Source organism: Cariama cristata, unplaced genomic scaffold (assembly GCF_000690535.1).
Source record: "Cariama cristata isolate BGI_N322 unplaced genomic scaffold, ASM69053v1 scaffold800, whole genome shotgun sequence".
Lineage (NCBI taxonomy): Eukaryota > Metazoa > Chordata > Aves > Cariamiformes > Cariamidae > Cariama > Cariama cristata.
The window spans coordinates 19,606-39,233 of record NW_009595047.1 but is presented as its reverse complement, the minus strand read 5'-3'; the positions used below and the strand labels follow the sequence as shown (position 1 = coordinate 39,233).

Genomic DNA, 19,628 nt, shown 5'->3' with positions numbered 1-19,628 from the left:
ACTTTTTCCAGAAATTTATCACAAAACTTTATTTCTATTCTCATGTTCATTTTCCCACAAAAAAAAAAAAAAATTACCAAAAAGTGTGTGCAGTGTTTCCAATCTCAAAGACAAATGTGCAGCTTTAGTAGTTAATCAATATTTTGAATTAAGTCTAATGTTTACACTGTAAGTGCATGCAGAAAAGCCGTTTCTGCATGGAATAATCCAATTTTATTTCCTTGATAGATATAGACGTTAATATATATCTATATTTATAGATATATAGATACTAATTTTTCATTCATGGCTTGCTTTGTAAACAGTGTAAGGTCACCACTGTGAACAATGCTACCATTCCTTCTGCCACTCCACCTGCAAGCCAGACACCTTTTCACACCAGCTCCTCTACAAGTCCCCATATATCCAGGCTGTTTCTAAATCTTGTCAAATCTTTCTCCAGGGCACGTGTAGCATACAGTCCTTCCTGCCTATCCCACCCATGTAAGCTCCCACGAACTTGCTTCTTGGTTACTGCATAACTCCTTTTCTCTGATGTTCAAAAAACGGGATGTGTCCTAGCCACAATTGTCATGACCGATTTTGTTGGTTTTGTAGGCTATCACTTCGGTCACATCACTCCTCTCGTAGCATCACTCTTCCCTTATTTATGGCATCAAGAATAAGCTATTTCCATTTTCAAGAAAGTTTCAAGTTCTCTAACGAACTACTCGGTTCTTTCACCAGTAAAATGCCAGTTTTTACTCTCTTCTGATTCAGCGTATGTCTCCCATTTCAATTTTCTACCTAAACTTTCTCACACGTCACCACTTACAACTTGAAAAGCTGTCCCATAAACATCCACAGAGCTACCTGATGGCATTCCTTAGAAGTCTTCCTTAAAAGACTGCTTTTACTCTACTGTCTAGAAAGACAAGGACACGAAACTCCTGTTGTGCTTAACTTCTTGCCTATTGCCCAGGTTAATGTTTTTTCACTCTCTCCCTCTATTTCCCCAGCTCTGCTTTTGCTTTTCAGTTTGTAGTGAATGCAATCTAAAGATATGTATTGTATCTCTTGGATGCTCTGTTAATTAAACCAGTTAAAAAAAAAAAATAAATTAGCAGTCTTATTGACGTCTACCTTGCAGTTTTAGCATTGCACAAACTTGGTAATTTAACATGACAGACAGATACTTCAGAGGAGTAATATTAACAGATCAGAATTTGAACATCAGTCTTCATGTTTCTATAAAAATATTAATAACGCATTCCCTATTATTAACTACCACTCCTCAACCCTGGAAAAAAACAAACTGAAAAGCTGCCAAAAACGGACTCTCTCTAGCTTATGACTTGTCCAGCATCTTCAACCCCACCTTTAAGATATTAAGAGTTTCAAATTTTCAAGCTCATGTTTGAGAAGGCCAAAGTACTGTATACAAACTTCTACATCCGTGAAATAAGAAATCCATTCTGTATCCAAAGGAAACTTGGAGTTGACTGTGTGAAATAAAGTCCTGCATATGGTCATATCTTCACTTGGACTTTATTTTGCATGGCTTCATAACTTCTGCTTATTTCCTTTAATAATTTTTAAAATACATACCAAGTCAACATGAGATGGTCCAAGAGCAAATAAAAAAAAGATTTATTTTTAATCCTGAGAGATATTCTGTACTAGCACCGTGTAGTTGGACAGAAAATGAAGCACAATTTTTTTTTACCTCTCTGCAAGTGTTTGCTGTTCATTGATTCCAACATTAAAGAGTACTGGATACATGCGAAGTAGCTTTCCTTCTTTAATCTCTTGTGGCAGCAACTCAAACATCTTTGCTGGAAGCTGGACCTCTATAATGTAATGTTCACTAGGAAAAATAAAAAGAAGAATAAGGATGGGAATATTGATTGTTTTGCTTGAAATTACAACCTTCCTAAATTATGGAGAACATGTAGACTTATAAATCAGTTTCCCCCTTTTCCCCTTAGTTGTATTGAACCATAAAATGTGACAATTCAGTTTGCTTGTTTTAAGAGCATAACCAAGTTATATGGAAAAAAGCAGGTATATATAATTATACGATCTTGATACTGACTTCTTTACTGAAGAGAAAATAGGACTAAAGATGAAAGCAGTAAAAAAGTCTTCTGCTACCAAAATATCCGTGAGAACACCTCAACTCTTAAAATGCATCTTGCTGAGTTACAAAACCAACTTCCTTTCAGAAGTCACAACTTGGTCCTGTATCCACTCTAAATGCAATATGAGCAAAAATCTTTAACAAAAACCCAAAGAAAAATTCCCATTTTCTTCAGTGGCTGGATTTTCTCCCTGGGGATAGAAAGCATCACCAATAACAAAATTGCCTCTGTGAAGATAATAATTGAAGGCTCATTACACAAACATGAATCCTATTTTAAGAGAAGGGATATGGTATATAGCAGTTCTGTTTTTATTTTTCTGTCTGGTCTGACTTTATGAAAAACATGTTGCTTTGGCTGCCAGTCCAAATTCTGCTCATGTGGAACCCTCAAGCTGAATTTCACCTGTCTTTGAGGATTGGCGCCTGGCCCCACAACAGAAACAATGGCATGCTGCTAACTTCGTTTTCATTTGCTTTCTTTCTATTATTAGAGCAACCAGTCTAATAAAAAAAGAATGGGCTAGAAACAAATCCATTTGTCTCCAGGATTTGGCATTTTTATAATTCAAAGAGGGCCAACTGATAATGAAGACAGAAATTTTCTCTTCTGCAGAGCACATTTGGTATGCTACCAAGAAGGAAGAGTCTTACAGCAATAGGAGGGGAGAAGGGTCTATGTCCTACCTACAAAAACCAGGCCTAGGAAGTTGCACAACTTTTGTATATAAAATTAAGATGGAGAACTGATTGCACCTATTAAAATAATCTATCTTGAAGTCCCTCCGGCCCTTCTTCGAATCAATCATGAGCTTGCTAAAGAATTAAAATACAATCTGAATTACCCACATGTAGCATTTGGGGGAGAAAAGGCAGAAAACCTTGAAGAAAAAGGGTAGTTTCTGCAGTAGCTCTGACACCCTTGGCGAGCCAGAGGGATGAGTGGCACTATCTCACAGGAGGTGTTTAGATAAACAGCTTCAGCTTAGAAGAGCTAGTGGTTGTGTCTGAACCTCTATCCTGCCCATATAACCAAGAACAAAATAAAGTGGATCCAGTACAGACTTGTGACTGAAATGTAATTACATTCAGCTAGGGCAAGAGCATATGCTTTGGTACGGGCTAGAACTGGTGTGTAATCTTGGAGTAAACACCATATGCTCCCTACTGAGGGGGCTTATCAGTTTTGAACGGAGGATACATCTCAGAGGTGGAGGGAAAAATAAAGAAATAGTTCTGCTCCCCAGATAAGTCTATTTGGTTTGTGGTTTTGTGTAATTAATTCACCCACGTGAAGGAAATAGAGAGTTAGCGAGGATGACAGCAAAGAACTCGGTTCAAATGATCTTTGCATAGCAGCATTCATTCGCAGCCTGCATGTGAGCACTCCTCGCTGCTGTCAAGGGCTACCACGACATTTTTATGTCATGGAGTGCTTTCACGTGGTTAAGAAGAAATGTTGGTTTAGTCTAATTCAAAGAGCATACGCCACTGAAACAAAATGCCACCAAATCACTGCATCGCTACGTTTCACACTCCCAAAATCACTACACATCTTTCAGTGTGCGAAAGAACATTGAGAAATGCTGACCTTAATGCATGATAAATTAACATCAGTACCATTTGAGAGCTTCCCCTTGTCCATTTTTTTTTTCTTTTTCATAACATTTTTTGAAGTGGCAGAGATAATCCTTGGTAACTTTTAAAAATCTGTAAGCCATTGCAATGTGAAAATAACCCCCTTCTGATCATGCAAGGAACAGGCTACCAAGCTGTGACATGGAGCTGTCTAGAAAATCCAGGAATGGTACTGAAGTCAGGTGGCGGGGGGGAGGAAAAAAAGAAAAATAATTCAAAGTACTGAAATCTGGAGGACTTGTTTGACATTAATTTACCCAAAATCTTACAGGTCCTATGCTTCTACTTAAACAAGAAACTAATGCAGCAGTAAATTTTATCACCATGCAGCTTCTCTCTTTTATGGCTAGACTCAGATACTAGGTGATTTTGGCATGAGATGGATAAAAGAGCTACTACATTTTCCAATGAGAAGGAAAAATCAGTCCATAATTTTTAACATTTAATGATCTCTCAGGAAAACAGGGTGGAGAGATCCAGTATGTTTAAGAGAGTAAATAATAAATCATCATCTCCTTCAGAACGAATTGTATAAATTTAGGGATTAAATATTTAAATGTATATGATTTTGTTAAAACAGGACTGCTTAAGAATATCCCTTTGACTTTATTTGCCTTATTCTCTAATTTTTGTTATCATCACATATGAAGATAGCAAACACAGCTGGGTGGTGCTTTACCCAGCTCTTTCAGCCCTAGTGACAACTTTTTAGATCACTTCAATGTGGCTGTAAGTGCTAGTCCGATCGTGGGCTTTGTTGAAAACATGGTATCAAAACCTGTGATGCCTCCAAGTTCATGTGCACGATCAAATACATTCTGTCAAAGAATTTTATAAAAGTAAGTGTTAAATAGTTTTGCCTATATTAAAAGAACTTGAGTGCCTGAACAGAACTTCACTTCACCAGCCACCCACATCAGCAGGTCAGCGCACTGCTAGTCAATGCCACGCTCTTTGGACTGATTTGTTTGCGTACATGGAATCTCAGTCTTAAGCATTTCCCTAAAAAAACAATTACAAGTGAATACTCTGACACTGCAGGATAAGAATTTGTAGCTTAATTTTCTGTCTTGCATTTCTTCAGTCTTTTAGTCTCATTTTATTGAGCCACCCCGTATAACAACCCAAATGATCTAAAAATTGTGGGTTCTTAAACATTAATTAGAAAATAACTAGGTTTTCTACTGTCTTCTCTTTTTTATGGTTGACTTCCAATGCTGTCTGATAGGAGCTGTCCCATCACTGGTCTAACAGGAATGGTGCTCCTCCACATAAGCCTTAAAGATTTTTTTTTATTTTTTTTTCCTGATACCAGTTCCATGGAGTGAATACCTGCCAGTAAGTACAGTACAGCAATCACAGGCAGTAACTCTTCTTCCTAAAGACTGACTACTCCATCAATCCAGAATGCCTGAGGCAGCCTAAAGCTCGAATCTCTTTCAAGCGAGGACCTCCTAGTGTGACACTTCAGTGTATCGCAGTAATGGCAGCAAGTCAGTAAATGCAGCTGCCGCATTTTTTTAAGATTTTTGACTGCTGTGATTTACAAAGGATGTATTTCTTTGTTTTATCTACACATCATAATTATTCTTAATTATTCCCACTGTGTTGCCTATCATAATCTGGCCTTCCTGCTATTTATTTCAATCATTTCTTGGAAAGCCCATAGGATGATAGTGAATCATCCAGAATAATTAAGTAAATCAGTAGTGAAAGCCCCCTTCAGAGGAAACATATTTCTTCTAAAAGTTGCTGCTTTTAGCTGAATTTAATTTACAGTCATCTTAAGAATAACGATACTATTAAGGAAGTGATTTCTGCAAAAGTAAAAACATTTGGAGCTTTAGACTAGAATAATAAAGAAGATGAAAAACCCATTCCTCCTGTGTAACAATCTTGTTAACCCTTTTATAGCCACAATTAATTATTTCCAGTTTATGTCCTTGTATTCAGCAGTGCTTATGTGAGATGCATAATGCATTAGTGGCTTTATTCAAGGATTTCTGAGGTTGCATATGTCCTATGTGATCTTCAGCAACTAGATAGGCTTCATTTTTCAAAAGTGACCACTAAGTTTTGGCATCCGAGTTTTTCAGTTTCCATCTTAAAACAATCAAGGCCTAACTCTTAGAAATGCAATTTCATTTGTCACATTGAAATATAAGTTCTGGACACCTCAAAAACAAGGTTTCTTCAGTTAGAGGCCACTTTTGTAAATATTGACCTTGTCACTTCTCTTTGATTTAGTATCGATATATCAACAATGCAACAGAAACTCTGCACAACCCAGACACTGTTTTGATTAATTGGTATTAATAATTGGAACTTTTAGATTTTCATCAGGAAAGTAACCCAGAGTTCCTATTACTACTAGCTTTACAAATCCCTACTACCTCATTACATCTCCATTTACCTCATGAAAAGTAAAACTACTGCACTTCCCATAGAACAGAATTCAGCAACAAGAAAACCAGTATCCGGGTTTTTATGTGCTACAGATTAAAACTACATGCCATGGCCTCCAGGAAACAAAGTTCTTACCGCCTTCCAGTTATAATAGGCAAAAAATCTTCTGATTTGGCTTCAATGACTTTAAACATCACTTTCTGCAAATCTGAAATTCCCACAGCCATGTCTTCTAGCATCCCTGCTTCTTCACCTATACGGAAAGATTACAGAGGTTATTAACAGAGTAGACAGATCAGTCACTGAATAGGTTACTGTAAAGCAATATGGGGATTATAGTTTCCAGCTTGTGCATCTGAAAATCACAGCTCTAAATCCACATTAAAGTAACCTACATAAAAGCAGACTGATTTTTAGAACTGCTGACAATTCTCTGTGGCCTAAATGATGAGTATTAAGCACCTCTGAAAAATCAGTCTGCTCTATATGCGCATAGAATAACCTTAGAAAAGCCATTTTTGTCTATTCAGAAAGTGTTTTTAAAGACTGTCCTGCTGATGGAGGACAAAGGTTTTGAGAATAACAATGAGTATCACGCAAAAGGGAGCCTGACAGCAATCTCCAAGCAAGGATCTGCAATTGCTTGTGCTTTAAAGAGCTGCACAAATACTAAATCCCTCTACTTTGAGCAAAATCTCTAATTTGGGGAAGGATTCTAATATATGTAGCTCAAAGCATTTTGAAACATACGGGAGTTTCTCCCTCCAAGTGTCTTTTTTAATACCTATCAAATGATGGCATCTGTAACAAGCTAGGAATTAAACAGTTTTCAAGCTATCTTCACATCACCAATACTGGCGTGGTCAGGGCAGAGGTCGATAGAGTCAGTAACTTTAAATCTGCTGTTTGGGTTCGCTTTATAAACCTGCTATTTTAGGCCAGGCCAGATGCCTACTCAAATGGAGATACTGTTATTAAAAGTTCCACTAGCTGCACTGAGGAAGGAGTCTCCTGTATTTAAGACAATGTATTTCAGCACTCTGTGTGGAATAATTAGCAAATAGTGTTCTCAAAGGAATTGAGAATAAAATAAATGAGTAATTTTTGAAGCAGAATTGGCAACATAGTATCAATGACTTCAACTGTGCAATTATATGGAACCTTACTGTCTCCTAAGGATAATATTTGTTGATTCAATAAGCCAAATTACTAGAAGCAGAAGAGAGGTTAAAATAAGAACCTCCTGGGTAAACTTCTGGTCTGGATGCATAAGGAACTTTGTCCAAGAACAATACTTACTATACGTACTAAGGAGTCCTTCATATTGCACAAGTAATCCAACAGTATGAAGCTGTTGTAAAAATCCTTGATCATGTAAACTTGTGTGTAATTTGATTATAAACCCACAGACCAATCCAGCAAGCTACAAAGACAATGAAAAAATGTGAAATTAACAGATGTACTGTTATAACATAGTTAAAAAGAGGCTTGCTATCATTATACACAACAGAAGTAATATTTAGATGTTTGAGAAAACAGCATGGATATTTCTGTTTAGTGAATTTCTGTTTACTACATACATAATTTCATATTAACACATTATTGAGGCATTTCTTGGTGTAAAAAGCAGTGGAATATTCTCTTATTTTACATTAGATAAGCTTCATTTATTTTGTGGGGTTGTGTGTTATTTATGCTGATGTAAGCGAGACTTGAACCTCCGTTGGCAGGCTACAAGCACATAAAGCTGTGAATTATGATGGATTTGAAAGCAGTTAGGCACCTAATGCAACTGAATCTCCTTGGCAGTTGCACCCTAACTCCTTAATTATATTAGGAAAAACGTATAACTTAAGGGAGAAGTTAGACAAATCATTTGGACAAAAATCTATTTGGAAAACATGATCTACAGGAGAAGAACAAAAGAACTTCAATTATTTACCAGGAGAAGACAAGTCTGAGAAGAGACACGCTAATAGTCTTCAAACGCATAAAATACTGCTACAAACTGAAAACAAGTAATCTGCTCTTCATTTCCAAGGTGACCAGGAGAAAAAAAATCCAAACCTAGCTTGAATGGCAGCAAGGAATATTCAAGGGTAGACTTGAGAACTTCACCTCTAGGTGAGGATACTGGCATATAATCTAGGAAGACTAAAAATGGTCTTATGGATCCTTCTTTGTGCAAAAGGGAGATTAGGTAACCTTTTCTAGTCCACTGCAGACCTACTTCTCTGACTCAGTGATGCAGTTGCTATGGATTTCCATTTACTATTTATAAAATATTTAAGTGGATGTAATGGAAAATATATGAAAAAGTTGTGTTAAATTGGAAAAAGGAAAACAAAAAACACAAAGATAAACACAAACACTGGCACGAATAGCATGATAATTATAGCAACAGTAAGAGATAAGTGACACAAGACAACCTACTGCTTGACTAAAGACGATGTCTCTTCTTAGGGTCAGCATCAAACATTGTGGCAAACCACAGGCAAGTTCCTGGAGCAGAACAAACGCCATCGATTGCTTCGCCCTGGTCACCACCTCTCCCATGCAGTCCTTCAGCGTAATCACCAGGGGATAAAGCTGTTCATACCAGTCACCTAGAACAAGACAGATCATCCATTCCAAAATGGAAAACTTGCAGTGAAAATCCTTTTCAGAATGGAAAGAGGGCTGCAGTGGCTGCATAGATCATCCTACACTTTAAAACGGCCCTGCAGCTCTATGCTAACCATTGTGGTACAGCAACCACCACCGGAGAATATGCTTAGAGGTAGGACTCCAGCTTACCACTGAGACTGGGGCTAAATCCTTGGCCTGAATCCAATCCATCTTGAAACAATGACTTTTTTAACAGTCTTAACTTCTCTGTAAAACTTGCAGTGAAGCGTCATAAACAGAGCATACAATGATAACATGTGAAAACTCATTCACGACAAGATGAACACAGCGGAGATGAAGATTTCCTGTTCTTTCCAGCACTGACAACTTGCTATGTAAACAAATGAAGTACCATCAAAAAAAAGAAAAAAAAAAAAGGTGAAAAGCCTATATGTAAGAAAAAGTGGGTGCTGGAAGGCAAAACAGAAGAACAAACATACCTGGAAGGATATTATCTGTTTAACGTAAAAAAAAAGGTGAAAAGCCTATATGTAAGAAAAAGTGGGTGCTGGAAGGCAAAACAGAAGAACAAACAGATACCTGGAAGGATATTATCTATTTAACGTATAGGCTGGAAAAATACTAACCTTTTGGTCACATTCCTTTTTCTTTTTAGCTTCTCTCTATATTGCTCTCGTTAAATATTTAGAGATATTGAACTCATTATTTTTTTATTATCTTCAAGAAGAGAGATTTAAAACTAAGTTATAATATGTTTTGCTCTGTTAAAATATATGCTAGGAACATCAGAAAAAACAAGCTAGTGAAATGCTTGAAAAATGGGATTCCTTAATACATTACAAATGAAACAGAGTGATAACTAGGAATGGAGGAAAATCAGAACAGCTTACTCAAACTTGCCTAGTTACCCAAGTTGTTCCTGAATTTTTCAGGATTTAACAAAATTAGATCTGCATTGTAGTTACATACGGTTTTGCCTACCCCTCTAAGTTGAGCAGATAATAATACTAAAAAGGCACTCTCCTTCAGAATCTGCATCTCAGTTTCATTGTTAGAGTTGAAAATGAAAAAGAAATCAACATCCCAGAAGAATCTATATAAAAATTTGGACTGTAACTGACTTAATACAGTCCATCACAGACTCATATTTTCTGTAGATTAGCATAATTAAGAATCAATGATAATTAAAATCTGTTCCATTTAAACTGTAATTAAGTGGAAGATAACAGCATGTTGTTTCAGGTAACATTCTGAGTCAGGCCAACGAAAGACTCATTAGTACTGAAGAAGTTCTTTAGGCAGGAAGACATAGCTGCCTGTTGCAAAGTCAATTTGGCTATGCTCCAGAAAAACATGTAAATGAATAAAACTGTAGCCAAGAAGACTGGAGAGAACTTTGAAAGCCAGGAGAAACTGCAAAATAATAAGGCATAGGAAAGAGGAAATAGGAACAAGAACAGAGCAACCACAGAGAACAACTTGGGTTCCTTTGCAAATACTGTCTTTGTGGTCAGACGACGTCTGTTTTAACACAGTCATACATATTTAAGTGAGAGTAATACAGACTGAAGAACCATTCCCTGGAAAACAGCAGTTATGAAGTTAGAGCCATCGTGAACAAAACAGAACATAAGCCATCCCCAGTTTCACACTCCGGCAAAAAGAGGTGATTTTATACATGCCATTGACTTCAGAGGGTACTGATGCACAGCGTGCCAAGGTCTGCTGTACACGTTTTAAAGAGACTGCTGAAAAAAATGGAAAGCTTGCAGAGGAGAGCTATCAAGATTTAGAGTTTAATCTCCTTAAGCCTACGAAAAAGGTTGAGCAGCAACTTGATTTCCCCTCTTCATGAGGGGAAAATAACAAGTACTAATGGAGATATTTATTCTAGGGAATAAAAGCAAAAGACCAACCAAAAGCCGGAGGCAGAGTCAAATTTAGAAATAAGGTAGACAACAAGGTGTAACATACTGGAAGTCAGACTAGACAGACCAGACAATCTAAACTCTCCTTTCAAGTCTTAAATTATATTAATTTATTAAATTAATCAATAAATAAATGCCAAGGAAAGCAACTGCGGCAGAATAAGATCAAAAGGTGTAATGCATACTAAACGAATGAACAAGGCTGTATGTGATAAGAATAGAATTTGTTGTCTGCTTCCAACCTGAGCAAATAATGAAAAAGATCATACCTAGCCACTTTAAAGGAGGCCTGAAGATACAGCTCATAGACATCTGCTCCACTTTCATGGGAAAGCAGAGCTGGATACAGGCACAGCCAAGGATCTTGCAAGTACACTGACAGCCAGGGCAAGAGAGAAAAAGCTGAATTTCTAGAACTGTGAACCTGCTATTACTATGTCAGGTTGTGTGAATAGGGCTAAAGAGCTTTACTGACACTCTTTTTCTTAAAAGAGGGGGTCACGTACTGGCCACAAGTCACATAACACTTACATCTGTTTCTGCTGAACTGCCACTTAACCAGTCAATCTGCGCTGTGTATTCCTGCTTCTTTAGGAACATAACTTTCTACTTGTCCTTACTGAACTGCATCCTAATATTTCAGTGCTCCATTTCATCAAGATCCATTCTAATCCTGCCCCCGTGGTGCTTAAAGCCTCTCCCAGCTTTAAGCATCTGCAAATTTTATAAGCATCATCCATATTTCATAAGCCAAGTCAGTAATGAAAATATTGAATAATACTGGACCCAGAATAAATTTTTAAGGAGATTCTACTTCATGCAGCCTTCCAGGTTGGCAGTAAACAACTGATAACTACCTTCTATTATGATTTTCCAAATTATTTTGCACATAACTTGTAGTAGCTTCCAGACCATTTTCTCACAAGGATTTTTTTGGGGAGACTACGTGTTTCGAATACTAACTTACTAACAAAAGTAATTTTTGTCAGTAATATTTGCATTAAGAAGGAATTAAAAGGTTTGAAATTCTCAAGGTCATTTTTTCATTAAAGGATGTCCATGCTAAATATATTAAAAATAAATCTTACTGAGTATTTCATGTCCTAACGAATACAGAGCTTTACTTACATACATATTTTGCTTTGTGGAGAACAATAAAAATTGTAAGTTTGTAGGAAACCTTACCCTAATGACTGAGGAAAGATAAATTATTTTATTATAGAATATAAATGGAATTGTACTTGCCAAAAGGAAAGAAGACAAAACTATACCCTCATGTGATTAAGTTACCCGTAACAATCACCTACTCCTTGCTCACACTGAAAATTCTTGTTAACAATTCCCAAGGATGTCCGATCCCCAGAAGGTGGAGCTAGTTCACAAATCTAAGAGAGGGATTACATTGTTTCTTAAAAACAGAATATTTGTGAATGGACTAGAATATTCTCACGTTTATCCTTTTATTTTAAAGCAAGTTCAGTGTCTTACAACCAAAATGAGAGGCGTATTACAGACTGAGGTCTCAGAAAAGACAACTCTAGGAAAAAAAGACAATCTATATAGCTGCTCAATCTTTGGTCTGTTAAAATTGCCATATGTCACTTGTTATGCTGGATTATCCGGTTGCAAATACTCCAGCAAGAAAATATCAATTAACAATTCAGAAAGCTCCAAATATCCATCAGAAGCAGGTACTTACAGCAAATACTGCAGCTTTTAAGTTGCTCCTTGAAACTGAGAGCACTGTAAAACTGAAGTTTATGAAACAAAAAAACACCCTTGTATTTTGAACTTCCAAGTAAACTCAGTAGAATTTGGAAAATAAAATTGTCTCGTATGCAAGGGATAAACATGGAATATTAATAAAATTCATAAGGAGATACTATTTGTAAAGGGAGCTTTAAAATCCTGGTCTAAATACAGGTGTAGATTATCCTGATCTAACTTACCATATCGTTGTTGTTATGTGAGGATACCGCTTGGTTACGAGCTACTGCTTACACATCTGAAAGAGTTTGGAGAGAGATGCAAGATGCCCTGAGAAAACTGGCAGGCAGCTCCGAGTCAGTTGTTGCTGTAAAGAAGACGCAGGGGGCCAACCATGGCTCAGGACCTCTACTCCTACACAGACTGATGATTGCTTTGTAGAATCACTTAGGGAAGGAAATGCTACAAATTATTACTTTTGTGTTTGACACATTCAAGGACTTAGGCACATTGTTGAACTTTCAGGTGTCAAATTTCTTTTAAGTTAAAATTGCAAGATTTGCATCCTCAACACAGTGGAGAATCCTTTGAAAAAGACTGAAGAATTAACTGATTGAGTAAACACCTCAAAAAAGACATTAGGAGCAAGAACAAAAGCAACAAGGAGACTACAGGGTGACAGTCAGGTGGCTAAAATGACGAGGGCAGCCTGTCTTGTTTGGAATCTCTAGCATCCAAACAAAAGAGTCAAAACCTACCGATGAAGCAAGGAAACTCGATTCAAAAATTGTGCTAGTCAGCCGTTGGAAAGGAAACTAAAACAAGGCATAAAAGCCAAACATGTTAAAATGGAAAATGGAAGGATGAAATTAAAAGAAGTAGTACCACCACTATGCAGTTAGTGTAAGATTAAAACAAAAGAGAATGTGCAGCAAAGCACTGAGTAAATACTCCACCTCCACTGCTAACAGAGTTGTGGAAGTTCAGTTTATGACAGGATTTGCCTTTTGGTTGCTGGAAAACGCCCTTCAGTCCCAAGTTCTCTTAATCAACACAGCTGCACCGGCAAATGACCTGTTAACACCCAACTAGTCATTTCTACATGCTAATATTCAAGTTGCAGCATGTCAAACTGCATGTTTAATTTGATAAAGTTTGGCAGAAAAGCAAGCTCCTGCTCTTTCTCAAAGTCAGGCCATTGAAGTGCTTATTAAATGTGCTGATAATCAACCAGGGAAGGCTCTAAGGCTTTGGAATTGCACCCCTATCTCCTTTTGCCCTGGCAACAGAGAAAAAAAAAGCCAATTCTGTCACTGCTGTCTGCACCACCTAAAAATCAGCAGAAATCTTTGATGGCTTCGAGTCACTTCAAAATTTAACCGGTAAAAAGTCAAAAACTAAACATGGACTTAAAAGCAGAAGAAAGCATAACATCGTACTCTTAAAGGAATAGAGGGCCCCTACAGACATATGGTAATGAATGTAACAGCAGCTACCCACAACTTAACTTTCCACTGTAGCTAATCACTTATTCTCTTACTATCTCAACTTATAAATAATCCATGATAGGACTAAAATAATAGAGGTCAAACAATGTAAAGGAGTTGTCTTGATATCACAAACTATTTTTTGTCTTGATATCACAAACTGAACTGAACAAACTCTGTCTTAAGGAAAAAGGCAAGTTAAAACAAACCAACCAACACAAACCAGTAGTAAACTCCTGAAAATCAGAAAGTGCAAACAGCATGAAATAATTAACCCATAGAGTCTGAATTGAGTCACCTAGGACAGGAATATTCTTCTGATTTATTTTTTTTTTTTTAAGGGAGGTTTAAAACCTAACTTAGTAGAGTTCGTTTATTCAACTTTGCACCATAAAAGGTCAGTTTCCTACTTCTTCATCTTGCCACTCGGCTCTTAGAGCTCAGGTTAACTCTAGTACAAGGGCTAAGCTCTTTGAGAAAGGATGAAGTTTTATGCCCATAATTCTGTAGCATTTCTCACAGGAACACCAAAAACTTGCATAAGTCTTCCTGGTATTTCTGCAGTTAATATAATGGCAGTCTACTTTGCGCAGTTTGAGTGTCCAGAAGAACAATTTAGAAATCTTGGGGATTTATTATTCCTTTGTAATCATCTGAGATTTTCTATACTGTCACAGGGATTAATAGTGAAAATGGAAACCATCCAATCATATATATACAAGTGTCTCAGCAGCTTTAGTCACAATGAAAACAGAAAAAGAAGGTGATGGTAATAATGGACATAAAGCTAAGGAAATGTAATATACTCAAAACACAGGAGTAATGGATAAAACTTGCTCTAGGAGTGTTGCACAACTAAATATTCTGATGTCCTGTTTAAGAAATAGTTTGTTGATTCTGTTCAAGAGTCTTCCTTTCCCTTACACGTTTTTAAGCTTCCATCAACAGCTGAACTACTTAGAGAAAGTACTGCTGAAGGGGTTGTCTTATATGCTGGGCTACATATAGCCCAGTTAAGGGCCCTATCAAAAAGAGAAAGATGACACAAAAGTGAGAGGGAAAAGAAAAAAAAGTGCAGAAACAGAGTTGATGCAAAGACAAGTTTAAGAGAACAGGAAAGAAAAATGTGAGGAAAAGGAAGGGAAGAGAAAGTTTTTCAGAAGTGTTTTTGTTTCCTCAAAATAAATAACATCTGCTACTCAAGTGAACACAGACTGAGGGAGAATTTTTCATCTTCCTGACTAAATGATAACTTACAGTAAAAGCTCTTCTTCTGAAGACGCTAACAAAACCAGAACAGTTTTATTTCACATTTCTACCAGCATTGCATTGGGAGGGATGCACTGAATGGAGGCAGTGCCCATCCCTAGGGCCCTGAAAGACAGAAAGGTTTAATCTAGACTTGGAGAGTCCCCATCAGGTATCAGATTATTCAACAAAAATTAACCCACAGATGCCTGCAGCAATGTGGCTATGAACAACTATTTTCCTTCATTCCAGCTAGGAAATATGGCACCATTCCCAAGGTGCTTTTTGCTACCTATGCTGAAGGTTACCATCGGCCAGTTCATCCGCCCAGCAGCATAGTTTCCGATTCCTTAATTCACTTCAGGCAAAATCCAGGTGCAATCACACTGCCAGCTTAAATTGTTTGAGATAATGTGGTGGATTTTGTATGTAGCAAATTAGGGAGTACTCACACAGAGCCAGCGGAGGAATGGCTGGGAGATAGTTCTGATGGTGTGGTAAAAGGAGCAGATGGAAACAACAGCCTCTTTTAGCAGCACGGCTAAACATGGAGAGCTGTCAGGGGCTGTGTAAGCGTAAGAGCAAACTACTGTGTTTCACTGGCACCTCTAATGCTGCAGGACAGGCTTTCACATTCTGGCTTCCATGGAAAATGAAAAGGCAAAAATAAAAAGCGTTTAATGCTGTCAAGTAGTTCTCCAAGGCAAACTGGCCTAGAGTTAAAAGAACAAAAAGAAAACCCTCTGTCCTCTAAAATCCGTCTACTCTTCCCAATTTATCCTGCAGAGAAATCGTAATCCTGCAACTGATGAAACCATAGCATGTTACCTTGGAAACTGATAACTCTAATTCAATCTTAAGAATACACTCAAAGGCCAGACTGCATGAAAGTTAGGCTAAGGAAGGTATAATTCATGTTGAAAAGTAAGTACAAGAAAAAAGTGCCACCAATATTTATGATTACAGACCCCATACAATAAATATAAGCAGGTTGGGAAAAAAAGAATAAGATGACATGATGTCCACACTGAGACTGCAAATATAAACCTATCTTAGGAAGATCTAAATATATATTATGACAATGTCTATAGTTATAGGAATATGCTATTGCATCAAATTATTGTCATAACATTTTCTGTCATCCAAAATGAACATGTGTGCATTCTTTGACATCTTTTTTTATTGTTATATGCTAGGAAAAAAATTTGTATTAAAACAGTCAGGTTCACTAATATAAGCAAACATTTCATCCCATACTTTCAGGCATACTTTTCAGTGTTTTGGTCAAAATGCTGGATACTCCCCATTTTTCTTACAAACAGCAACACAACTTTTCGTAGGATCCACTCCAGCACTGAAGCAGTTTCAGACTCAAAGATCTCTCTGTGCCCATACATTTGCAGTGTTAATGAAATACATTATGCTCAAATTATGGTATAATACATGATCACAAGATATGGCAAGCTTTTCACATATGTAATGTTGGTACGTAGCACAAAATTCTGTAGTTTCAGAAATGTATCTATGGGCATAAACACAGCATGATTTTATATCTAGGAAAAAGTTATGAACCCATATAACCAGGCTGTAAATATAAAATAGAGTAGAACTAAGGCAGAATTCATAACCCTAAACTTAGAATCTCAGCCTCTATGGAGGTGCTTCATGGTGCATCCTCAGGGCTTCATGTCAAACTTTGTAGGGGGAGATGCAGAGAAAAACAGACATATAAAACCACACTCTCATAGAGAAGTCAAGCATGAAAAATTCTGGTCCCAAAGGCAATGGTTTTGAAAACCATCAAGGCAACCAACTTGGGCAACACACCTGGATGGTTCTTCAGAAAGCTCCGTCTTTTAAGTTAGTCCTATAAAAGAAAACAATTTTAAAACGTCTCCATTTCTACATGACCTTGAAAGTCCTATAAGTTGTCAAAGGCACTGCAAGACGCTCTCATGAAAACATCATTAGGAAATGATGTCTTCCTCAAAAAGTAGAACGTGAAAACAAAGCGATCTGCCTCACAAATCTCCCGCAGTTTCCAAGCAATGGGGGTGTTGCCGAACACTCAGCACAACTCAACAAGCACTGACTCTGCTCTCAAAGAAGGGCACTTGTACTGATTCAAGAGAAATAGGGAAGGCCCTGAAATGAAGGAAAAAGAGAAGAATTTATTTCAGTGCCATAACATCTTGATATTTTGTGTCCTTGGACTGACAGCACAGAAGACAACTCCTCAGCTGACTGAAACATATCTATAATCTTCTAACCATTACAATTATGATTATTGCTTAGCAAGAGGTACCTTTCATTCCATTTGATGATTGCTTATTACAGTTCTTAAAAGTTACTTCCTTTTAAGTGTTTTTGGCTTTGTGATCTAAAAGCTCTAATCAATATTGCATTTGCCTGTGTAGGGTGTGAGCCTGAATCAAAGATAAGAGCACACTTTTTTATAACTGCAATGAAAGACTCAAATGGACAGGTTAAATACGTTCCATGGCTTATACAGAATAACAGAGGACGTATTCAGGGAGTTGAAGAGAATGAAGGAAATTCTGTAAACATTCATGCTGCTAACAATGTCAGAAAGCATCTAAAAAGAATTATCCTAAATCATGACTTTTTTCAGGCTGGGGAGGGAGGGGGAAATCTGAAGTTTTGTTCCATAGTTATGGAACACCGATAAAAACCAGGACATGCATGTCTATGTATACACACAACAAATGCACTGCAGTAACCCGGGGGAAGTTTGAGTGAAAGTGTACTACTCCTGTACCTGCAAAACATTTCTAATAAGACATACTGGATTTCTGCTAACAATAGCAGAAAAATTTGTCAGCACCAGGGGGAAGAGAAAGGAGTTAAACACAAGAATAAATATTCAATTTTGTTCTTTGAATCAAAATCGGTATGCTTGGGTTCACTTTCTAAAGATTCTTTCAAGTTGACAACTACACCTACCTCATTTGAATATTTGTACCTTCTTATCTGAAAAAGGTCTGAAAAATGTAGAAAGCTAACTGTGCTGATACTTTGAACCTGCAAGCCTTCAGTAGAGAAAAAAGATGATATTATCTATCTCTCTAACATTAGAGAGATCCTTGCCTGGTAGACAGAAACTCAAACAAACAGATAAGAAATACTCTGGTCTCTGGACTATTCATATAAAAACAAGTCCAACACAGCTGGCACTGAAAACAAGGATTCCAGGATGCCAGTACCTCTCTCATACTGGTAAAAACGCTGATGATGTAGCTGCATTAAAAATCAATACTACAATCAAAATCCGTTGCATGAAACTCACCAGTACTGCACAAATGATATACAGCTGAAACAATAGTTTTAATTCTTGTTATGTAAGAAAGAAATTAAAAATGAGTTCTAATAACTTAAAAACCCTTCATATAAAATTACATCATTAAAATTTGAGAAGGAGGGGGAAGAACATGTAAAGGAAAATGTAGAATAAAATACACCAGAAAAGTGCCAAAATTATACAAAGGTCCATAAAATAAAGTGACTGTGGAGTTTTGGTTGTTTTGTGGGTTTTGTTTGTTTGTTTAACTGAAGAGTGGCACAAGGGTTGGTTCTGATTTCCTTCTATTTGGACTATCACCGTTATGACTAAGGAGCTGTTTCATTTGTTGCAACACACTTGCACATCAGAAAGTCTCTATGAAGCAGTCTAATCTATGCTTAGAGAAAGCAACAAGGAATGCAGCCATAGGAGAAGATCAGAAGATTTGGTGACAAGGAGCTGCTTCGGACAAAGTTTTCTTCACATCGCCTCATGGAATCACTCTACTTAGCCTTCAGTATTGACACAGATTGACAACTGTATTCAGGAAAAAATGAATTTTAGCAAATCAGAAAACAAAAATCCGTATATCACTTCAGAAAAGTGGAAGGGTTTACAGGAGAATGATTGAATTTTAGCAAATCAGAAAACAAAAATCAGTATATCACTTCAGAAAAGTGGAAGAGTTTACACGAGAACGACGCTGAAACAGAATGTTCACCTTTCCTTACAAATTTCCTATGGGGTAAGATACACAATTCTTTTTTTTTCTCAAAATGGTATATTCAAGTAAAATCTGAAATAAATTAAGCTATATCAGCCTTCAAAGGAAAACACTGTGGTTCCAAAAGGTTTTCATTGTAGCACAAAAAATTGAGCACACAAGCAGTTTGAGCACACAATAGAGCTGTAATTTGATAAATAGCCTTCCATCATTCAAGCCTACAACTATGCACAAACTTGCTATCAGCACTCTCAAAGATACTGTTGACTCTTCTCTATATAATTTTTATGTGACTTTTTCAATTTTTATTTAACCTAGTCATTGATTTAAAAGAAAAATAAAAGTTGCTTACCACCTGTATGCAACACCTTGCAATCTGCTGCTGAAGGGTCATTTTCACCCTCTTTAATGTTGCTGATGTCATCTTTTTCAAGCAGTCTGT

General features: G+C 37.0%; 1 protein-coding gene across 1 annotated transcript in view; it reads right to left on the bottom strand.

Moving 5' to 3' along the window:
- The window catches only part of LOC104161663 (type II inositol 3,4-bisphosphate 4-phosphatase-like), a gene marked incomplete at its 5' end in the record, with an annotated part of 72,239 nt that overhangs the window by 40,460 nt on the left and 12,151 nt on the right, over positions 1-19,628 (bottom strand). Inside the window, 5 exons of the mRNA XM_009700175.1 lie at positions 1,706-1,846; positions 6,299-6,416; positions 7,463-7,586; positions 8,597-8,769; positions 19,539-19,624. Of these exons, the coding sequence (XP_009698477.1) occupies positions 1,706-1,846; positions 6,299-6,416; positions 7,463-7,586; positions 8,597-8,769; positions 19,539-19,624 (642 nt within the window). The remainder of the gene's footprint in view (positions 1-1,705; positions 1,847-6,298; positions 6,417-7,462; positions 7,587-8,596; positions 8,770-19,538; positions 19,625-19,628) is intronic.